Here is a 24,404-nt window from a genome sequence, read left to right as displayed (position 1 = left end):
AAGAACTACTTGTTCAAGGTACACTAAAGATAGAAGTAAACACACCTTGGGCTGTTGTACTGTTGGCTGAGTCAACTAACACTTCAATTTCCAAGATCCATGCAGAAGTGCTCTTCTGAATGGAGACAAAAGATAATAAGCAGCGGCATAGGTAAAGCAGTGGCCAAGCCGCCTGGATGGATTAGAATGGTAAGACAAGTTTTCTCCAACAATGTCCAACACCAGATCCTTCAATCGTGCAAGATGACATTTTAGGGCAAATATCACACCTGAAAGCAATAGTTGGTACTGTCAGAGGCCCATGTTTCAGTCACAACAGGCATCCCACGAGTTGTCAGAAATACAATAGTTGATTTAAGCGCAGGAGGAACTGCCAGTCCAGCCAATGTTTAAATTGGGTTTACTCTAGACTGCTTGGCCTAGAATATCAGGGTTTTACAGGCTCTCGGTGGCATTCATAGCTTGACCCACAAGAGTGGATGGGTGGTGGCTCTTTGAAGGCATATCGGACCATAGATATTAGTATACAGTCCTCCGCATGTAGAGCACCGCAGACCATATTTCCAAGAAGCATTTAATCTTGAATTCATTTCCGACTACCCGAGTTGAGAAACGTTTTCAAAGTGGGTAGGATCATTTCCAAGTTTTCACCTAAGACATCAAAATGGCTGATAAGGCATGCAATGTTCGTAATCAAGTGTGAAAATATGTGCGAGCTTAAAGCAAGTGCATGAGTAAGTGTGTACATATCAGTATCTCAATTCTGTAAACAAAATCCGTTTTTGGCCCATCATGACTGCAGAAATTATAACATGTTTGACAGGGGAACATCTTCAGTTTCTTTGTCTGAAGGACAGAAGGGAGAGGTGTGGCACAGCGGCCCGAGCAGCGACTCCCCCCGCGCGGGGCTCGTGGTTTGATCCCCAGCCCCGGCAGCAGCTAAGCATCATGTGACTCTGGACAATAGCTCACTTAATCTCTCTGAAGGCCCTCATCTCCCGGATACCCATAGAGGTGAAAAGTTGTGTTTTACAAATATGGAATTTTAAGGTGATGTGATTCGCTTGGCAGGGCAGACAATAGGAGGGGGCAATGAAACGGAGGGGGCAATGAAACAAAGGGAACATCTTAGAGTGGAATGTTTAATTTTATCACAAAGGTATCTGGAGTCTTTTCTGTGACTGTGTTGTGGTTAAAATGGGTTCTGAGGGTTATTCAGGATTTTATAACAAGCTCCAACCAGGGTGGGCATGAGCAGGCACATGGATTCATCCCAGATCCAACCACAAATAAATCGCTTCAATATCGAAAATCTAGAATATGGCATAGCGGGGTGGGCATTCTACAACAATTCCCAATACCTTGAAGCTTTCTGTGACATTCTGTGACACTGCAGACTAGGACCTGGAGGCGGCGGGGCAAGTGGTGAAGGCACTGTCCTCTAGTGTGATCTGGGCATTGGATATCAAGGCTGAGTCAGGAGGGCCTCATAGGTCCTTGGGTTTATAGCCTGTGATGAGAGGGAGCCTGTGGAGGGACCAGCATCATATTTCACCTTGAGGAACAGTAGCACTGTTATGGGGCGGGATTAAGTCTTCTACATTACACAGGAAATTCGACAGTTTCCAGGAATTTCTTTAGAAGTAGAGCAAATGTGACTGAATCAACAATAAAAGAACCTCCCGCCCACCTTTCTTCGAGAATCAGAACCAGAGATTCTCTTCGTATTTATCAAACAACACCTAGGGGGTGTGGTATGCAAGTGGAGAGAAACATTGCTGGCGTCTACTGAATCATTCAAGAGCGCTCGGTGCTAATTCACTGAAAAACGTCACCATTTAGCTCCAGAGTGGTCGTAAATTTCAATGCTCCGAGTGAAATAATAAACAAATAAACTTTAGGATGCACAAGCAGCCAAGTGTTGACAACAAATGGTCCCATAATGCCATTTAATTGGGTTGTGTTTACAGAAAACAGCAGTATGTGGAAAGCAGCACTGGAGTTTCTTTGTAAAATTCCAAGAATCACAAAACAAAATCCACTGGAAAAGTTCTGAATAAAAAACTTACTGTACATTGAGCTGGGTAAAAGGGTTTAAACTCATTAATCTTACAGATCCCTGGAGGACTATGGTGGAATTTCTAATCGGCGATTTCTGTCTTCTAGGTTGCAACAGTTTCGAACTGCTGAGGAGAACCCGAAACATTTCGGATTTCTAAATCTCTTTATCAGGATGTACAACCTACTGTTATAGGACTGTTTTGAGAGGCTGAGCGTAGCCAATACCAGGTGCCCGAGGAACGTAGTGCTGTGTCTGAAAACTGAGGGCGTGATTCATAAACTGCACTTTGTAGTACGGTTTAAAGTATTACGCAATGTACTACAAAGTGTAAGTTTTTCCTCATGTGCGGTGTTCCCGCCTCAATTTTGGAGTCTCCACAAATGTATGGATAGATTTTGGTAGAAAATATGGGAAGGATACAGGAGAGTGTGATGGAACAAGGGCAGACTGACTACTAAAGGGGAAGCGATTATGGAGGAGTAAGAGGGATTTGAGGAGGGGATGTCACCCATCCACCCAGGAGTCAACCAATTGCATTTGCACCCTGCGCTCACTAGGTCAGCACCTCGTGACGGTCCCCCGAACCAAGCTCTCTAGAATGGGCGGACGCTCATTCAAAGTCCTAGGTGCAAGACTCTGGAACTCCCTGCCTCTACACATTCGCACCCTAACCAATCTGACCGTCTTCCGGAGGGAACTCAAAACCCACCTCTTTTCTGTCATCTAGTCTTGTTGGTTATCCCACCCACTCCTCAGGTACTGGTTAGGTTAGCGCCGGGACGCTCCGTTGCTGGGGCAGTTGTTTGCGCTTTAACAAAGGGATAACATAACATAACATTTCTCTGGGGGAGGAGACTTACACTCTGGTAGTAAGTTTGTGGAGTTTGTGAATACCGAAAGTAACAAACTTATTCAATCGTGTAACTTACTACAAAATATAAACTTATTTAATAGTGTAACTTACCTTTGTGAATCGACCCCGAGTATTCAATTAAACAAGAGTCGCCTAGTTGCCTGAGCACTTGTTTTTAATATGACACAAAACACGTAGACACAGGTGAGCTGGTATTATCATTTATTGCCATACAAGACACCATTTTATTTAAATCCGCATAAACATGAATAGCTGTAACTTTCATTTTGCGTTTAAATGACCATATTGTGCCATACACAAAGACATAATTAGTGCAGTTATGTTTATCCAAATAAAGTCCCAAGTTTTGAGAGGAGCAAATCTACTTGACAGGATTTATATACGGTCGACTTGCATAAAAACTTCAAATAGCGAGTGTAAGCAACAATGTTTCATTTTTACTATTTTAACTGGTATTAAATGGAAACACCCTAGGAAAAACATTGCCTGGCCCAGGCACTCCAGTGACAGCTTCCTCTTTGTTCAAAGTCCTGTAAAGAGGATAGAGCATTGGCCACTAAGTGAAAAAGACTGCTAATCAGTCATGTCTGCCTCAAGGGGAGCTCGTAACACCCATCTAGTGTAACCTAAACTTAAGTGTGATGTCAGAGGTAAACAACGCTGGGAAGGGTCACCCCAGTGCCGGCTTTAGGGAGGTGCAAGCAGTACGATTGCACTGGGTGCCAAGTTTGAGGGGGCGCCATTTGGAGTGACACAAATCTGGCACAAAGTGTTGTTTTCAGATTTACTTTCTGTGCAAATCCTGAATTGTGTTGGAAAGTAGCCCTAAAGTAACGTGAAGTAGCACTATGCTCTACTTTGCGTCAAGGGGATGTACTATGAGTACATGTTGATGCTAATCCCTATCTACTATGATTGGTAGAAAGAGTTTTATTTGTCAAAACCCAGATTTTCTACTGGAAGGCTGCCCTTCCAATAACCCTTCTAGTACAAAATCTGTGCTTCGCTCCACGTACAAATGTTTGCTCTAAGATGCAAGCGTGTGCACTGGTGTAAGGCAGCTTAAGGTAAACCAGTCTAGTACAAAGAGCAACTGTGCTACATCTAAGTAGAGATGGCACTGTTGAGCTCCTTCCTTTTCACACAACACAGCAACATCGGAGCTGCGGTGGAGCGGGTGCTCTACGCAGAATGGGTTGCAGAAACTTACCCGGATACTCTCCTGCTGCATTCCTTGCCACAGAACCGTGGAGGCACTTTTGGGCACTACACATGCAGAAGGAAACATAACGCTTGTCTCCCCTGGTCTCCCCCACTGCCGCTGCCTTCTTTGATCCAGTGCGCGGCCGCTGAGGGGGGAGACTACATCTCCCAGGGGTCCTTGCGGCTGGACGCCGCCCACACGCCCATTTCGCGCCAGGTGCCGCCCAAAAGAACATCGGAGCTCCCGCATCGCATGACGCGCGCAGGCGACGCCGGGCTAAGCCCGGGCAAAGGCCGGGCCGTCTGTGGCCGTCAGGGGCCAAGGAGGCCGGGCCGGGCCGGGCCACCCCTCTAGGTTGGACTGACAGTATTTGGACTGGGACACTTTTCTGGTAATCATTACTATGTTGTTCAGTCAAAGCTAGGCTTTAAAGTGAATATTCTACATGATTCACTGTTATAGTGTTTTAACGGTCTTATTGATAATTCTTAAATGATCAGTTCCCTATGCAAATTGTGAATACTGGGGTACTGCTATCCTAATCGATTAAGCATTGAACGCGTACCATCATGGGCAAAACTAATCCTCCAACCTCTCGCTCTCTCACACGACAAAAAGCAGCACTAATACCCCCAGTCCCGAGTTTAACAGCTATAGACAAAATGTTACAATAAACAATAGGGGTGGTTGCATCGGCTATTGAGAACACCGAAAGACGCCTTTCCTTACTCCAGCTATAGTCCTCCCTGTGCCGTCTGGGAATATATCTTTAGCCACTTGTAACTCACCTGATTCACTATTAGCTTCTTCTTTTGCTGAGCTTCCATGCGCACTGATAGTGCAAGATGGTAGCTATTCCATCAATTCGGCACCGGTGATAGCTTCTAAGGTGATTAAAAAGGCACCCAAGCATCGCCCCAGAAACAAGAAATTAAAAATGCAAAAAAAACCACCAAAGATAACCATCTGCCCTAGATATCTCCCAGGATGAGCCAGGCACCCGTTTTTCCACTCTAGCACCCCCGGTCTGGGACACCCACTTATTAATCGATCTTCAAGCTCAAATGGAACATCTTATCAAATCTCAATTTAAAATCTTGATGAGTAGAATTGACACGGATGTCTCATTGATTAACAATAAGAGACGAGGAGGTGAACAGTTGCCCATATCTACCGGGAATAAACCTGTGACACTGGTTTTTAGGAAACACTAACCAGGGGGTTCAGGGTCCTAGCTCTAATGAAGGGTTTCGACCTGACGTCCTGGTACAAGAATCGGTTACAATGAACACGTGTAAACGTACCCCTAATAACACTGGTCTCGGCCCTGCTATCCACTCCAGGGTGCACTCTGATAAAGGTACTCTTCCCACTCTAGACCTACCCATAATCCAAAAAGCCATTAGTAAGCAGTAGCCGGAGCAGGGTCCGGCGCCTCAAAAGCCCAACATGAATTCTTCCAACAATGGAAACCGACAATCACTACTATGCCCCCAGCTACCACCCGAGGCTTCTCCGTACGTGGTGGTACTAACCGGTGCCCCTCCGCTGTTGGGGGAACGAGAAGAAACATACACCGAGATGAAGAATAAAATCATCTTTTGGCTAAACAGACATAGACCAATAATGAGATCAGGTCAGGGGGAAATCTTATTTGCTAGAAGAGTTACCTGGCTGGGGACCAAACCAAAAGACATTGGAGGGGACTGCGTGATTGTTAATTTCAGGGATTCCGGAGTGGTTAATTACATCCTCGACTGGTTAGGACCCTGGCAAATGGGTGCAATCAATCCATTCCCTTTGGGGTATTTCTACTCTCGGGAAATAGTACCTGGTGGATTTGGACCAACTCATTTCCACCAAGGTGGCCTGGAGGGGGGAATATAATATACCCATAGCTAATGGATTTAGCGCCTTGAATAATGTAGACTGACATTAGGGTCCCAAAAAACAGATTCTAATGCAGCTGGGTGCCCCGTGGAGGCGGGCGCAAAGGACGAGGAGGGCCTATCCCAGACGGTTTCTAGGGTTAAGGAAGATGGATTAGTAATAAACCCCTTAAGCCCAAGTGCAAATACATGCTCCCCAAGAGAGGGATTTGAATTGGATAAACTTGCTGGGTCCCCTTCTATTAACACGCCCTCTTCTATCATACCCAGTCCTCTAAGGGCGGAACCCCCTAGATCATTAATAGGATCCTGGAATGTAGCAGGGCTGGGATCTAAGTAATCCAATCCAGAATGGGGTGAGTTGATGGACCAGTACGATCTGTGCTTGTTTCAAGAAACTTGGATGGTGACTGCCCCCATAAGGGTGGGATTTCCAACATTCCATCTACCTGCTGTACAGGGACCTAGGGGAAGACCTTTGGGGGGACTGTGCATCTGGGTATCTACGCACTTGGGCTGCTCAGGGAAAGTAATAGATTATCATTCCCAGGACATCCTCTCTATCGCCCTTAAATATATGGATGGTTCGATGGTGGTGGTTGTTAACACATATTTGTGCCCTACCCCCCACGAGCTGGGGCTATCTATGTTAGAGGCTCTTGACGAACTCCTCTCATCTTTTTCTCCATCAGCACATAAAATCATTGGGGGTGATCTCAACTGTCACTTCGAACCTCTGGTGGGGATCCCCTCTGTAACCTTAGAAGAGGATTCCATTTGGCACATCCAGGCGTGCTCCATGTACCCGGCTAAGCGTTTAATGCCAGTGGCCCTACAGATCAATAAGCTTCTAGTAACCCACTCTCTCAGAGCCTGCAACGGCAGATTCCCTTCTGATGTCCCAGGGAATTCAACATTTAATAGAGTGGGGAAAAGCACAACCATTGACTATATCATGGTCAATGTAGAATTTTGGTCTCAAATAAGGGCTTTTTGCGTAATACAAAGAGTAGATAGTGACCACAATCTTTTGTCACCAGAACTAAAACACACACACTGGGTCACCTACATAGATCGGGGGAGATGGAGATTTCTGCTGACACAAACTTAGTCTCAGTAGCGGGTGGCAGACGCATTAGATGGGCTAAGTTTGTGCTAGCACCCGAAAAAATAGCTGAGCTATATCAACATGCAGCCTGCTCCCTAGCAGAGGCCTTTGATCTTCCGGTTGTGAATTATGATCTTTCCTATTTCCATGTACTCAACCATATTCACACTAACATAATCTACACTATGGCCGACTACTTTTATACCACAGTTAATAATAGGACACAACCAAAAAAACAGGCCCAGTGGTTTAATAAAAAATGTAGGGAGGCTAAATGTGCACTTGTCAGGGAGGTTAAAACTGGTTCTGTGCAGAGCATTAGAGTGGTTAAATATGCATATAAAAGCATAATTGCTGCGGCCAAGTTGGAATGGGAGGCTCTAAGATGGGCAAGTATAAAAGAAGCCTTGGACAGGCGTGATTATAGGGCGTTTTGGAACCTAATGAGAACAGGCTTGTTAGTGGGGACGCCCGGTTTAACACCTAACTTGAGCAAAGAGGTTTAGATAGCCCACTTTAAGCCTTTGTACTCCCACACTGACACTGCTCTTTTGGTAGATCTAGGTTCCCCAGTAAAGAGCACACCCCCTTTAGTATTATTGGAGGTGAAGGACCCCGATTGCCAATCTTGCACTATGCAGGAAATTAAGGCGCCCCTCAGAAGTTTGTCTTCTGGGAAGGCTCCGGGATTGGATAGAATCCCAGGAGATTTATTTTTGAGTGAGCAGAAGGTATGGGTCCCTTATATCTGGTTTTATTTTAACGCCATCCTACATGGCATGGATATCCCTCCAACTTGGTTGGGGGCCGAGATCAACCCATCCATAAAAAGGCTTCCCCACTTGATCCGGCTAATTACCGTCCCATTAGTCTCTTTGATGTCTTGCAGAAACTGTTTGCCTGCCTTTTACTAATGAGGTTGCAGTGCTGGATGGACGAACAACACATCCTGACCTCCCTCCAAGCGGGCTTTCGTGCAAAGGTCTCTACGATCGACCAACTGTTCAGACTTCAATTGGTCTATTGGAAGACGGTGACTCTGGGGGCTGGTAGCCTGTATTTGATCTTTGTAGAGCTTCGATCTGCATTTGATTTGGTCCAGAGGGATATGCTCTGGGCCATATTGATAGAGATCGGTGCCTCAGCATACCTGTGCCAATTGTTTAAACGTTTACACCAAGGCACCTTTGCGAGGGTGAGGTATGGGAGGTATGGGGAGCTCTCGGCTCCCTTTCCGGTAGAAAGGGGAGTGAGACAGGGGTGCGTGTTGGCCCCTACTCTCTGTTCTCTGTTCCTCAATGGACTAATTGACCATCTTTTGGGTGCGAGGGATTTCGATTCTCCTAGCTTAGCAGCCCGCAAGATACCAGCCCTGATGTTCGCTGATGATACCCTTTTGTTATCAAAATCTTCCATGGGTATTCAGCGAACACTGAAGGAGTTCTGCTCTTTTTGCAGAACAAGAAATCTGGAGATTAACCTCTCTAAAACCAAATTCCTGGTCTTTAATGCTAAATCATCCAATTATCCCCACCCTCATTTGGATGGCACAGTGCTGGAAAGAGTTTCCACCTTTGATTACTTAGGTTTACACTCAACGACAAAATGGAATGGGGATCGCAGATGGCCAAGGCAAACATGAAGTTGGCCCAATCCTCTGGTGGTATCCTACAGGTCCACAATGAGTGTTCACTTAAAACTCTGGGACCGCCATTAGAAATCTACGAGGCCCAGGCGAGAGGTGGGGCGCTTTATGGGGTAGAGCTATGGGGCCACGTTAGCGCTCCCCTACTGAAAACAGCTTCATTAGGCGCCTACTGAATCTCCCCCAGAGTACACCTTTGATCCCTTTACGGTTAGATCTGGGTCTGGCCCCCATTACAGGGGGTCATTTTGAACCGACCTCTGATGTACTGGAGGAGACTCTGGGCTACCCCAGAGTTGCTAAGCTACAGGGAGGACCTAAGGGATCTACTGACCATATGGGTTGTAGGGAAAATTCCCTGGCTAAAATATGTTAAGCAGCTCTGCCATGCACTGGGTACGGGAGACATTTGGTTCTCTCCAGAGCAAACATGTGCCCTGCTGCCCAAAAGGGTGTTAAGTCAACCTACTCAATCAATATCGGATGGATTCTGTATTTTCTAATCCAACCCTGGGCAGGTTGACCAATAGATTTCTGGAGGCGAAGGATACTTACCATTTTGAGAAACTCCTGGATGACATTCAGCCCCCACTGGCGAAGAAACTATATGTCCAATTTATACATGGGACACTCCCAGTGAGGACAGCGACAAACAAGTGGTCGATCACTCCCCATGTTTCTAGCTCATGCCCAGGGTGTGAAGGTTGTGAAGAGACGGATCTGCAGGTTCTGCTCTTCTGTCCTTTGTACTCCAAGGCTAGAGCTAAATGGATTGTTCAACTCTGTAAGTCACTGGGACTCAGGGATTACAGGGAAGTATTTAGAATACTACAATATGACACCACCCCCCTGATTGTGTTTGTGACCTCTAGATACCCCTGGGCTATGTGGTGCACCAGATGCGCAAAAATTAAAAAACAATCATCTGTTACACCTGTACTACCACACACACTACACCCCACAGGGAATTTCTAATACTACTATGTGAAGGGACTGATCTTATTCTTTTATCTGTTCTGTTTTAAATTGTACAGTATCCTTTTCCTGGTTTTAATCTTGTATTTAAAAACTATTTTAGGAGTATTCCTCTACATCATGAGTATTTTGTACTGTGGGATATTGGTATGTTTTATTTAATTCTTTGTATATATGTGCTTTTATGTTTTTTTGCCGATAATAAAGTTTTTTGACTGACTGACTGACAACACAGCAACTTTGGATACCGAGTTGTGTTGCGTGAAAACGTGATAAATCTGCTGCTTTGTTTCTTACAATGATGCACATCGATTTATGCATTCATTCATTGTTTCTGTATAATACGTGTGTGATGTAAAGTGTTCTGACACCCCACATTGGTATGAGGAAGGCTATAAAATGACATTACATAAATGTGAGAGAGGGGTTAAGGAGAGATAAGGGGAACCAATGGAGGGTGGCAGTGAGGGAATCCGAGGAGAATGATGACACCAGGGCCTGGAGGAGGGCGGCACCAACAAAGACTGTCACACTGGAGACCACCAACGCTATAGCCGTCCCTTGCCACCACTATCCTAACACTGTCCCCCACCTGGCCAGCTTCACCTTTGGCAAGGAGACGAGTCCAGGAAGATGGAAGGCTTTTATTTATTTTCTCCTCTTGACTATGTCAGGCACAAATTACTTTTCGTTATATTATACAGTGTCTGAGGAAGTTGAATCTAGTAGTCCACAACTCAGAGGCACACACGTGTTCAACAAGACCATGTACAATTGCCTCTTAGCCTAAAATGCACTTTTCTGCATATCTTCACGAAGGCACTTTAAAGCAACAATATATTTATTTCCCAACGGTGGATTAAAACAGTAGGTTTTAGGGCTGATATCGCATGGCAGCAGGCACAGATACGTTAAAATATATACAATTACACCCCTTCTAGGGCACATTTTCCCACTCTACAATTTGCTTGTGCTCTTAAACATAATAGATTCAAGGCAGCTGAGAGTCGCTGGGCAGGTACACTGATAAAGACATAGTTATCAATAGTGCAATAGCTACAGTGCTACCAAGGCACATGGCTATAAGCGGGCACACCGAACCCAAAACAATGGCATTTTAATACATATATGCTTGGTGATGATGAAATGTGAACTTAAATGTTTCTAGAACCAAATGAATACATTTTCTCTATGTTTCTAAAATACATACATGTTTTCCTTTCTTTGGTACAGGGCACAGCTTTGAGAGAGCAGCAGTACAACTCCTTTGTGCATTTTACAAGTGTGATCTCCACAAGCAGAAGGGTGCATGGACATGGTTTAGTGTATTTTTAACTTTTGTACGCAAATGCCAAATACAGGCTGAATACAAATTAAAAAACTTGAAACTCATGTCTAAACTGAAAATCCGTAAGCACAATATACAATATTATTATTTTCACTGCAGTCACATTCATCCACCCACTTGTTTCCCAGCACAGAAAACCTGGCTGTGAAAGCAGTAAAAATGCAGAGCCCTTACTTGGCTCTCTGGATTATAGTTCCTGGCCCTTTCTAATTTGTACTCTGGATTCCAGAAACTTCTTGAAGAAATGTGGTCACCTCCAATCTAGTGTGAGACTGAGATTTGGAGAGGGAAGGGGAGGCAAGCGCATCAGTACACTGGCCTCGACCGTGAGAGGTTTCCCTCACACAAATCCGTTGTTTTCATCCCCTGTTTGAAGTGACGCAGACTTTAGAACATGACATTATTCTGAGCTGTTGCTTCAGATGAAAGAAGACAAAAGGTGGGCATTCCTTCGTGGGAATGTGCAATCTGGGGTGAAATTCTTGGATAAACTGTTGAAGAGTGCCAGGGGTTCAGGATGACCACATGGAATGTGCCTGTTGTCATACATATTCTGGTGGATGGCCGCCTGCCCCGTCTGCTCACGCCAAGCACTGGTTGTTTAGGATTAGCTCTCACTCCAGCTTCATTACTGTCAAACGGACCACCTACGTCACACCAGTAGACCCTAACCAGGGCCAAATACATCTGTGGTTGATGCACACAGTTTTGAGAATTTGATCATAATCCCTTAAGTAAACAATGGGTGCTAAAGGCGAGGTTCCTGCTTATCTGCATGAGTGGTATCTTTGTGCCCACCTTAGTCATGACCTCCTCGTCCCTGATTATTCGGTCATACTAGACAGTCTTCCAGAGGTGGGGAAGCTTTAACTGTGGCACATCTCTGCATACCAACCGCACAGAAGCATTGTATCTGTATCCCTTTCTGACTTTAAGATTTTTGTCTAATTCCTTCATTGCGAGGACCTCCTGCATCACCTTTATTTTCTCTCAAATTCATGGCAGTGGCATTATTCAAATGGTGTCACCCCACTTAAATTGACAGGTACCCATACAATTTGACTTTGACCGGTCACCTCACAAATCTATGAAGGAACTGGAGTGAGCAGCCCATCCAGGTGGTGGGGGGGGCTGCTTTTCAGGGTATTCAGGCACCTAGGTTACTCAGGTGGTTCATGAGAAATGTTGGCTATTGCGCATGTCTTCATTTGACGGTGACAGAAAAAAGCCATGAGAAAAACAATATTATTTCAGCCATTCGCGAGGCCCTCGCAGAATTTGTAGGTGCGTATGTATGCAACCATACTTGTATAGAGCAAACCTAACTAAGAGGCAACAGAGTTCTGACAACGAGCAGGTATCCAAGGATGACTAAGACATTGTAGAAGGGAACTGAGAGGTAAGTTTAAGTCAGCAGAGATGTACTGTGCCTTGAACCACTCTAGTTGCTTCTTGGTGTTCCCGTTCTATGAAGCATGTTCACCGGATAACACAGGGGTTTGCAGTACTATGCAGTCTCTTTAAATGCAGGATTCTAACCAACTGCAAGCTTGGGCAAGTAATATGCACAGTTTATTTTTGTCCTGTGAAAATGGCTGAATGTGAAACCTTTTCATACCAGCAAACTGTTCTGTTGGCTTGGTGCTGGAAATAGCATACCTTGCAGTGACAAGAGTCAAACACGCCAATTGTGAATGTCCTAGGAAAAGGAAGAGATGCTATCATATCACCCGTTTTAGATTAAACATCAAGCTTAACATTTTTGGAATATGGGCACATTTTTGGTGAAGAGCTTCCAAGCTATCCAAATGATTGCTTGGACATTAGGGGTGTACATGGTGCTTCTTGACATGATTACTCTTTCCATACCTGGTGCTCATTCACACAGAGTGCTCTAGGGTATTATAATTGTATTGCTGAATTTTTTTTATCTGTGCTCTGCTCAAACTCAACATAGTTGGCAACACAGTGCCACAGCAGTGGGTATCCGGTCGCCATTGCAGTGATTCTGTCAGATGATTAGAAGTTGTGAGACAGACAGAGCTGGAGAGTATCTGTTGTCGCCGTGTTGGACACTTGGAGTGGTTGCAAGAAGGAGACGGCCTTCATCAGGCAAATGCTGCTGTCATGGATGCAGTAGTAGAGGCAGGCACCAATGGAGAGCTTCACAGCGGAAGCAGGACAGGTATGAGGGATGGCCAGGGATAGCACCAGAGGCACAGAGAGACTTGCAATCTCACCAGTGGTATTCTGTCCCCCAAGCAGCCACTCGTCACCTGCAAAACAGAAAGACATGCAAGTAAGCGCAGTTGATCATAGAAGTCTACGGTACGTTATCATCATGTTAAAGCACTGGTAAGAATGCTAATTTTTCTACCAAGTTCAAGAACATTTATATTAGAAGCTCAAATCCCTTCTGTATCCACCCGACAAATACAGCACAGGCTTCTCCAAACTAGTAACCAACATGCACAACACATGAGAATAGCGGCTTTGCAAATGTCTGTTGCGTCTTGTCTCATTTCCAGTTTTCTATTCTTTGCAGTGTATTCCATAAATCTTCATTTTTTGCACTGTATCTGTCCAGTACATCACTAATTGTACTGTACCCTGCCCAGTGCTCTATTCTGTAATATTCCGTTAGTATCAAATATCATACCTGGGGCCTCATGTACAAGGGGCTTTAGCGTTCTCAGACCCTCTGATTCACGAAATCAGAGGGTTCGATAATGCTGAAACCCCTGTTTGAAAAGTTCGAAATCCATTTAACGATTACCCAATCATTAAATGGGTTTAGAAACCATTAAGACTCGCTGTTTTAAAGGGACGTGTTAAGGACATCGCTAATACATACCAGTTCTCTATGGTATGTATTAATGTTTGAGGACTGAAATCAGGTCGCAATGCATCCATATTTTACCATCAACTCAAAGGTAGTGGTAACCCACCCGCAAACGGGAAGGGGTACCCCTTCCCCTTTGTGAATATTTACACGAATTTATTTTAGGACTAGGCAGTGGTCCATGGTACCACTGCTTACTAATTAAAACAAGCATTGGCCTATGCAATAAGTCTCGCAGTTGCAAGGGTTTCCCCTAATGGCTTTGTAAATGACAGTGCCTTTTTTATGTGTTGATTTTTGAAACAGGTAAATTAAAAGCATTGTCATACACAATGCGAATAGCTAAAACTCTTGCAAATGCGAGATCTATTACATTGCAAATGCTAGCTCTGCACCCCATGCAGCCTGCAGGCTGTGATGTTGTCACGACCATGGAACCTGTGAAACTTAGGAAAAAAAAATATATATAGTTATGCACTGCTACAATTAAGACGTTAGTAGTGAAGGTCTTAATTATAGCAGTGCATTATTATAGTGTTCTTTTCTCCTACCTTTCACAATGCCTTCAAATACTAAGCAGTAAGGTTGGGTGGGGGCGGGGGTGAGGGAGCTGCCACACTGGTATGCAGAACGGAACAAAAGCAGATGGCTGCCACTTTTATGCAAGGACTCAGTGAGGAGATAATGAGCCCAGCATTGCAGCATGTCCAGAGACCTCCGGGTGGACTGCTCTTAAAACAAGCATTTGCAATGCAATAGGTCTCGCATTAGGAAAGTTTGAGCTATTGGTATTGTAAATGACACATTTTTTATTTATGTGTTGGTTTTGAAAATAGCGAAATTAATAGCTTTGTCATTTACAATGCCAATACTTTTAACTTTCGCAAATGTGACACCTATAGCATTTGTAATGCAATATGTGTTGTATTTACGTGACGTAGATGTATTGATATTACAAATAACAATTGCTTTTAATTTTTTTAATAATACTTAAATAAAAGGAATTGTAATTTATAATTGCAATAGCTTAAACTTTTGTAAATAACTTTTGTGAAAATTATGTTCAGTGTATTTTATTGTGACGAAAATCCAAGAACAGAAGTGAAATATTAACATATTTTTGTGACCTTTGTAATAAAGCTTGAAACATTGAGAGAACATATTTGAACCAGTTGTTGTTGAATGGTTGCACAGATTGATGCTGTGGTGGCATTGAGTGATGTTGTGGTTGCGACGAGTGATGCTGTGGCATTCAGTGATGCTGTGGTTGTGCATAGTGATGTTGTGGTGCCACTGAGTGATGCTGTGGTGGTGCTGAGTGATGCTGTGGTGATTAGATAGAGTGTAATTATGTGGCGTGTAACTATGTGGCACTGAGTGGTATTTGGAGTGTATTGTGCGCTGAGCGCAGTGTAAATATGTAGCATATACTTATGTGGCACTGAGTGGTATTTGGAGTGTATGGTCGAAAGGGGGTTACTTCCCCAGGACAAAAGCAGTAATTGAGAGACCTACATTGAATAGAGGGTGAATGCAGTGGAAAGCGAGGTATGGATGCCACATCTGTCAAAAGTAAGTCATTAGCAAAAAACAAAATCCCATTTGAAAATGAAAATTAGCATAATATATGAGGGAAACAATTATTTACAGGTTAACATTTACTACAGGATGATTTTTTAATTAATGAAGTTTATCACCTCTTCAAAATGTGCTGAGGAGGGGGCGAACTTTGCACACATGACGTGGAACTGCGGGGTGGTAAGGAGCTATTGGGAAAAGGTGTTTCCTCACAATTCTTCAATGGTTGAGCAGGAGCAAAACCCTAGCCCGCTTTTAGCGTTACTGGGATATGGTAAGCCTCTCCCCAAAAATATCAGACGATTTGCTGCAAGGTCATTCCTATTTGCTAAGCGTCAAATTTCCTTAAATTGGGGTAGGAGTCATCCAACCATTAAGGACTGGCTTCAGGATTTACAGTATTGTAATGCTGCAAGCGACGATTATGCCACACTACTGTCGATGCAGTCCAGGCTGAGAGACATATGACAGCCGCTTAAAGCCTATTTGCTAAAATTTCCACTTGACTCCATCAGAGTGCATCTTTTTGCACGCTGTCAATTGCCACCCCTCCCTCATTTATTGTGGTTTTCCCTGCCCCCCCCTCCTCCTCCCTAGTGTCTCTGCTTGCTCCCTCACACCTGTCGCTTGCCCCGTCTACAGATCACCCCAACCATGTCTCTGTTTTTCTTCTTGTTGCTTGTTTTTTTATTTTTTTTTATTTGTGTTAAAACTTAAAGGTTGCTCATCAGGGAGAGTAGGTCAGCCATGTTCTGATGGATATGTGTGATGGGGCACCCAGGGCTTGTCTCAAGGCCGATGTCCTGGCTCTCGTCCTCCAAGCCGAGGTGGTATTTAAAATTCCTATAAATACAATTCTGCACAGCGTCACTGGATTATTGTGGGGGCAGAGAATCTTTTCAAGCTGACGTCTGGCTCTGAGCACAAAGACTAGGTGTGTCGTTATTTGTGCAGTCATACCGACCAAATATCTGCTTTTTAGACTGCGAACAAAACACAAATAGACCACAAGAAAGAAGGCAAATTCATGACTCGCTCACTAACGATCTAATAAAATGCATGCCACTGCCAAATTTAGCCATAACAACCAAAACCGATCCAGGCAACATCAACGGAGGGGCTCATCCCATCTTGTAAAGACATGCAATCTCAGGCTGGTATTCTGTTCTCGATGCCCTAGGATCAGCAGAACTCCAGGCGACCCAGAAACCTTTGCGGTCTTTATTTTCACTACCTACCCCCCTTCTCTACCCTGATTAACACCTTCTGATAGCTCTCAAAGAGCCACTTGGAGACAAATCATGCTTTAAAACATACTGCAGCTCCCTTAAGTATTTTTCTGTTTATAAAGAAAAGTATGGAACATAATATTTTAGATTTCGCCTGCGCAACGCGCAAACCAAAGCATAAATAAAAGGCATTGTCATTTTAAGTGCCAACAGGTCAAACTCGCGTAAATACAAGACCTATTGCATTGCAGATGCTTATTAAACTTGGTAACACTGTCTGGGAATTCATATGACCTCATTAGTAGTAGTACTATTTGAATACCCAAATATTGCAACACGAAACAAAAAGATCCAGCTTTGCTAGGGGTCTTTCACTGCACAGCAATACGTGTCACTGAATTTTGAGTAACTTTTGAACCCCTTGAGCTAGAAACAAAATGAAAAGGGGGGGCTCTCGGCCCCCCCACCCGCATGGCGGCACGGCGACCGCCCCCTGCTCTGTGCCTCTCGGTGGTGGGGCGTGTCCTCCCGGGCGCGCCCCACCACCGATTGGTTGGCGCCCTCCCTGACCCGGATGGCATTGCAGGACATCCGGGTCGGGGGGCGGGCCGCAGGAGACGGCTGGGTGGGGGGCATAGCCACCCCCACCGGGTCCCTCGCTGATAAAGAAGCAGGGAGCGCCCAGGAGACCCTCTTGTTCCCTGGACGCTCCCCCACACCGTGTCGTGCCCCGCGCTCGGGGCTTCTTGTTTTTGTTCTGCAGGCCGTCGGATCCGGGAAGAAGCTGCAGCAAGACGCGCAACGGACACTGGTGACTTGGTTGTGGGCCACTCTAGTGTGAGGCGTGCCAAACATGTTTATTTTCCTTGAAAGTGAATGTAGGAGGAGTGCGGAACATAAGGGGTTTCCGTCCCCTTAGGGGTGAGGGGGACCTACGCCCCAGGCTGTTTAGTAATTGTTCTGTCTTGAGCTACTCTCCTAACAACCCGCTCTCCGTCAGGGGTGATACTTCACCTGGGGGAGAACGATTTGGCCAACCTAGGTAGGCGCATCCTTCTTGAGGAAATCATTTCCGCTGTGGGGGGGTGGCCAAGACATGTCCGGGTCAATGTTTTTCTTTTAGGAGACCGTAGGAAAAGGGCGGCACAAAAGGGGTTTTGATATCTCATTATTTGGGAGAGGGGGTCTATGCCTCAGCCAGTTAGGAAATTCTTCCAGGGACTCTTAGCCCAGCAGCCCGCCCCTCCCCCGTCAGTGGTGATACTTCACATGGGGGAGAATGATTTGACAAACTGGGGAGGCGCACCCTTATTGAGGAGATTATCTCTACTGCGGGGTGGGTGGCCAGGATTTGCCCGGGTTGCACAGTAATATGGTCGCAACTTATCCCTGGTGACAGTGGCGAGGGGGGGACTCGGTCAGGGCGTTGAATCACTCGGTAGAGAGGATCAGCACACAGTTGGACAACCTATTTCAAGCCCCCCGTTTGCAGACGATTCCACATGGGTGTATCTGGGGTGCACAGTTTTACCTGGGGGACGGGGTGCACTTGACTGAGGCAGGGAACGTACTGTAGGTTAATAATCTATGGGCCTGGTTGGAGGGGTTTTGCAAAATAAGTATGCGCCTGGTTTAGGCTACGAAGGAGGAGGCCAGATCGTCGGTTAACAATGCTGGCCTGTGGCGGTAAGGTCATGACCGGTGAGCAGCTATTTTAAGGTCTGAGGGGGCGGGCATCATCCATTGGAGGTTCCCGCCCAGGGGGAGGGGGCCATTGGCCCCTCCTAGAACTTCAGGGGCAAGGTAATTGGTGCTTCAAAGGAGCGCGGGTTGGAGGAGTCACGCTTTCCTTAGGCTGGTAGCCACCCCGCGCGCGCATACTCATGACGTCACCGGATGGCGCAGAGTAAGGGCCCTACTTTAGTGATTAAATGGAGTTCACGGCGTGGACCGGGTAATTACCAGGCCCGGCTGCGCATGCGCACATCTCTAGGTGAGGCGCAGCTAGTAGGACCTGACACCGGTTAGCGACCTTGCCATATGGCCAGAAATGTAGTATACAAAAATCGAGATGAGGATGTTAGATTCGGTTAGGAAACAATCTGTATTAGAGTTTCTGTTAAGGATAGTCGCTCAAACTTGTTGACAATATTGTATCTAATGTCCTGCTGATTTTTAGTATACATTGATTTCCATGCAATAAAATGTATTAATTTTATATCTTAATAAATACGGCCGGGGGGTCTTGCGACCTCCCGCCTTCCAAAGATAACCATGTCTCATGTGCATGTGTCCGGGGGTTGGTGTGGTCATAGGGAGGGGGCGGCAGCCAGTCGCTGACCCTGCAGTTTATGATTCAAATCTTCAGATTATGTGCAGAAAATGGATTATGTGGCAAAAGCGGCAAAGCTATAATTATGTTGAAAATCGCCACACCCGCCGATCGCATAATTCCAGTGGCCCATAGAAGACCTCAACAATCAAAGCTCTGTTCACCAGCCTTCCGGACTCCTACTTGCGCACATGCTACTCATAGGGAAAGCCAGATCTGGCTGGCGCGCCTTCTCCCACATCACTCCTAAAGTGTGGAACGATTTGGCACTACACATAACAAGCTACTCTGAAAACCGCGTTTTTCGAGACGAGTAGTCTCACTGTGCCAAGGGCTTGGCTAGACTCACACCTCGGCTACAAGATACCATCCAGGGTATCTGCGTGCTACAAATCTGCCGGGCAGGGCTGCAGTACATTTAATGGGCAAAGTCTGCTTTTCTGTAAATAGAACAACCGCTAAACTCCATAGTCTGAAAATAAATGACGTCAGGACAGAAGGTGGAGTTCTAGACAGGCGTGCCACGTACTGAATGGGCAGCCCCTGCACCGCTTACAGCAGAGCATGTCTGAGGGGCGGCTGTACTTTAATGGGGCAGGAGATGTTTACCGAAATGACAGACTGGAGCTGTGTGACACCACATACCGGTGCGCGCGAGCACTGCTTTAAAGTTTCCCGATACAGTCTCACCTCTATGGAATATTCCCCAAAATTACTAATCTGTGGTTAGAAGTATCCATAAGAAACGGGTCACTTTGCTGAGAGGAGAAACGAGACCTGGTAACAGTGACAGAACAGACCGAGAAGATAGGAGGCTGGAGTCAAATTGGGGGCAGACAGTGGCACAGAACAGACACACGTAACCTGGGAAAGGAGATTTAAGTCACCTGGGACAGAGAGTGACGCACCTGGGCTAAGTGACTAATAGAGACAGTAAAACAAAGGGACATGAAAAAGAACAGCGACACCAGGAGCCTTACCATAGAGACAGAGGGATACAAGGGGTCAGAGAGAGGGAGAATATACAGTGGGGCAGAAGACAACACAGCGCGACATGGGACACACATGGGAGAAAGGTGACGAAGAAGAGAAGGGGGACAACTTGGGAAACAGACTGGCAGGGAGGAGACATTCAGAATAGAGAGACACCAGGGGTCGGGCACAGGGAATACAATCAGTGGAGCAGTAGAGGGCCGACTATAACAGAACAGACACACAAACCCGAAAACATCCTGTCAAAAGTAAAGATTAGCACACACAGTGAGAACATATACAGGCAATGGTGAATGTAAGAAATTACCCAGCAGGCTGGTGCCTCCAAGGCCGGTCGAATCTGGTGAAATGTATGTGGAGTGCCACATTTATACTGACATGAATCACTGTGCACCAGCCCTACCTGCCTATAAGATAACAAGCCTTTTCAGAACTCAACCCCTTTCCAAGCAGGTTTCCCCTCAGATACAAGACGCCGGGTGCACTTAGGCAGAATGTTGAATACAGCACATCCTCTCCACAGAAGGTGAGGGGCGGTGAGGGCGCACTCTCCCCAATTCTTACCTGAAACTTCACGGCTCCCACGTTTGTGATCTCCATCCTGCTCCTTCCCTGTGCAGTCAAGGATGGGACCGACTTTTCCTCAGAGCTGCCCACTGCATACAAGCGCAGTGTAGTGAGTAGTCCTGGGAGTGGCTTTTCCTGGTTTATCACTTATTTATATATTTATGCGTTTTTATATAGTGCAGACTTTACCCGAAGGTGTCAGAGCACTTCACAATAGGAACAGAACTGATACAAGAGAACATTACAAGTGAACAAATTACAAAAGCAAACGTTAAGTTACATGAGGCAAAAGTGACAATTGTGAGCAAACAAAATACAAGAAGAGCAAACGGTGCATTACAGGAGGAAAAAGAGACTACTCACGCACATGTACATGCACAACAGCGCCCCGGTACCTCTAACTTCCCCTCCCAAGGTTCCAAAGGAGCCAGTCATCCCACTACGCTCTTGGCCTGGGTGGGATAATGCCTCCTTTCTCCCAGCCAGTACTCAGTGTCGGGGATGGGGGGAGTGAGGGAAAGGGGCCGCTCTCAGCGAGGTGGGGGAAGAGAAGTCTCCATGCCTTGCAGTGGTCACAGCGCCGCCCGAGCTTCGCCGTCCTACTGGAGCAGTCCCAGCCAGATTCAACTGCCTACGAGAACAGGGCTAAGGGGCTAAGGATAGGTCTTGAACAATGTCACGTGACAGAGAGAACGCCCAATGGTAGAGCGAGTACGTTCTGTGACGTAAGGCGGACTTCCAGGAAATCCCTGTTGTGCTAGAGAGACCTTGAATGCGGCGTAGTGCGTCTGCTCTTCATCCTGTAATTGTGGGCAAATCGTTTAATCCCCCGGTGCCTACCAAAAATGAATGTGTCCATGTGTAATGCTTCCACCACCGCGGGACGAGAGGAGCCTGAGAGACCCGGTGAGTGGGGGGTGGGGGGGCTGTGTGTGTGCGCGTGAGCCCGTGAGTGGTGGGGGTTGCGCGTGAGCACGTAAGTGGTGGGGGGGTGCGTGCGTGGCTGCGTGTGTATGTGTGTGTGTGCATGTGTGTATGTGTGTGCTTGCGCACTTCAGGGAATGTGAGGCAGGAGATGTGCACGGCGGTGGCCTGGACGTGCGCGTCCACAGACAACAATCTCCGCGCGCGCCTGACCCCTGTCTCAGATTCCCAGGAGGCAGACGATATTAGATACTTTGCTAGACGCAATGCTTTGCATTGCTTTCTCCAGCTAGACCTAAAAAACAACTAAGTAAAGCACTTGAAAAGTAAGCAGGAACAACACCAGCGGGACGGAGAGGACAGGCTGCGAGCAGCAGGTGCCATCAGTAAGTATGTGTTTATTTCAGCAGTCGCACATAACAAAATAAATGAGCGGCTCCCGTTCTCGAACCTGAAGGTGCCTCGCACAGAAAAGCATGACGTGTCTGTAGTAGGACAAAATACTTAAAGAAAATAGTGTTCACAGACTAAATAAACATACTGTGTAAATGCACAAGTTGGGAGGTTACAAATGCAGACAAGGCGTTATTACGGAGGGGCTACGAAGCCTATAAAGGACTCAGAAGCAACCATTTAGAAAATACAGTAACATGAGCTAATTGAAAAGATGGGTGTCGAGTGGGCGGAGCATAAAGTCCATACCTGTATACAGCATAGCTCACAGAGCAGCACATGCGGTGCCCAGGGTCGACCTAAAATTGACTGCAAAACATTACATTTATGTTTTTTAAATGCATCCCATTTGCCTTTCAGGAAAATGGGCTGCACTAAAAAGAAGAAAAGGTTGCTTTATTGAAAAGCAATCAGAGACATGGCGGTCTGCTAACAACAGCATGCCATCATCCCTGTGATTGTAGCCAATCATAGTAGTTGCAATTTGAGACATACACCATGCATATTAAGGCAGTAGATTGTGCATATTGTTAACAGACCTATTAGTGCAGGAGTCGGTTCACAAAATACAAATGCACTCAGTAAAAGTTGGTGCGCAAATTGCACACTCTTTTACCATATGAATTCCTCATACATGAGGCTTGGTATTCTGAAATAGCATATGCTAACAAATCGCTACTTGAGACACGGGACTCATAGTACATAACATTTAGCAATTTATAAAAAGCAAATCGGTATTATTTGCTATTTTGCAGCAAAAATGTCCTGTTTGTGCATGAGGCTCAATGCTCTTTACATGCTGTAATGAATTCGTTACAAGACTCTCAGCCTGATTCATCAAGCCGAAATCGGCTTGCAAAGGGTCAGATTCTGAGAATCTGGCCCTTTGCGAGCGCTATTTTTGCATTTGGGATTCATCATCCCAAATGCAAAAATCGGTAATTACTAATTCGCTAAATTGCGAGGAATTACATTTAAGGAATCTCTAAATGCAATTCATCAACCATTTTTAAATTGCTAATTCGCAAGTTCGGGCCGCTATTTACCGAGAGGTCAGACCTCTCGGTAAATAGCAAAAACATAGAAAAATGCTTTTAAAAGCATTTTTCTAAGTTGCATGTTGCACACACACATGTCCTTTGGACATGTGTGTGCGCAACACCTGTTTCAATTTGCATTTAAGGGGTGCTACAGGGTGTCCTTTGGACACCCCTGGCACCCTTTAAATCGCTATCTTATTTGCGAGTAGCAAATTGCTAATCGCAAATAAGGAATACTCCCCATTCATTCCTATAGGCCTTTTGGCCCATAGGAATGAATGGGGAGTTATTCCTTATTTGCGATTAGCAATTTGCTACTCGCAAATAAGGATTGTGTAGGAATCGCTATTTATTTAGCAATTCCTACATGAATCCCGTTTTGCAAGTCCTTAATAGCGATTCCTTATGAATCGCTATTAGGGGCTCGCAAAACGGGAGATTGATGAATCAGGCTGCATATTTGTTGCATTGTATTCTGACTTATATTCTATTAGGTGTATTGCACCCTGCCCAAAGTACAAAGTTACATTATATCCTCGCCTGTACTTTGTATAATATAACATAGCATTTGCTGCATTGAATTACCTATCAGGCCCAGTGTTCGATATCTTGGTTTTGTGTCATCATGAGTTGTCAATTTATCATAGCTTCTTCCTCATATTGTAACCCGCTCAATCTTATATCTGCTTCGTTGTCTCCTGGTCATTGGTATATGTTTTGTATTATATGTCGCCCAATATTCTAATCATTATATAGTACCCCATCTGTTTTCTTTCCTGCATTATATCATGTATAATGTTCTATATGCTGCATTCTATTCGATTTAATGTTCTATTTATTGTATTCCACCTTACATTAAATTCAATTTTTGTGTTGTATTCTGGACCGTTACTTGTACAATATTCTTTTTGTTGTATTGCATCATGCCCAATATTTTTTTTTGTTGTATTGCATCATGCCCAATATTCTTTTCCTTGTTTCGTATCATTACCGGTTTTCTATTCTGTGACATGCATTCTGCAAAATCTTTTATACTTTGCAGTTTCACCTGCCAATACATTAGACCACTGTATACACCAACCCCAACACTTCCCAACTAGGCCACTACAAGATTCAGTGGTGATTAACACTTCGCTACTCCAACCAACAGATTAAGATTATTGTGGCAGACTTTAGAATCCACCCTAGGCCAACAAAACCCTTCAAGCTACATCCTCTCACTTGAAAAACAGCATAGGTGCCTCTTGTGTGCTAAAGAGTTCAACCCCATTGATGACAACGGCACCAATTGTTCTTAGTGTGTTACCCATAACTTACCTGTACTCAATTGATGACAACGGC

At 45.3% G+C, this 24,404-nt stretch overlaps 1 protein-coding gene across 1 annotated transcript in view; it reads right to left on the bottom strand.

The window, feature by feature from the left end:
- Nucleotides 1-3,120: 3,120 nt before the first annotated feature.
- NHLRC2 (NHL repeat containing 2) overlaps nt 3,121-24,404 on the bottom strand; it is a 1,046,453-nt gene continuing 1,025,169 nt past the window's right edge. The window contains exon 11 of the mRNA XM_086922864.1: nt 3,121-13,381. Within this exon, the coding sequence (XP_086778990.1) occupies nt 13,125-13,381 (257 nt within the window). The 3' untranslated portion in view covers nt 3,121-13,124. The remainder of the gene's footprint in view (nt 13,382-24,404) is intronic.

The sequence above is a fragment of the Lissotriton vulgaris genome, chromosome 5 (genome assembly GCF_964263255.1).
Source record: "Lissotriton vulgaris chromosome 5, aLisVul1.2, whole genome shotgun sequence".
Classification (NCBI taxonomy): domain Eukaryota; kingdom Metazoa; phylum Chordata; class Amphibia; order Caudata; family Salamandridae; genus Lissotriton; species Lissotriton vulgaris.
Note: the sequence above shows the minus strand (reverse complement) of the source record. Positions and strands in the feature narration are given on the sequence as shown.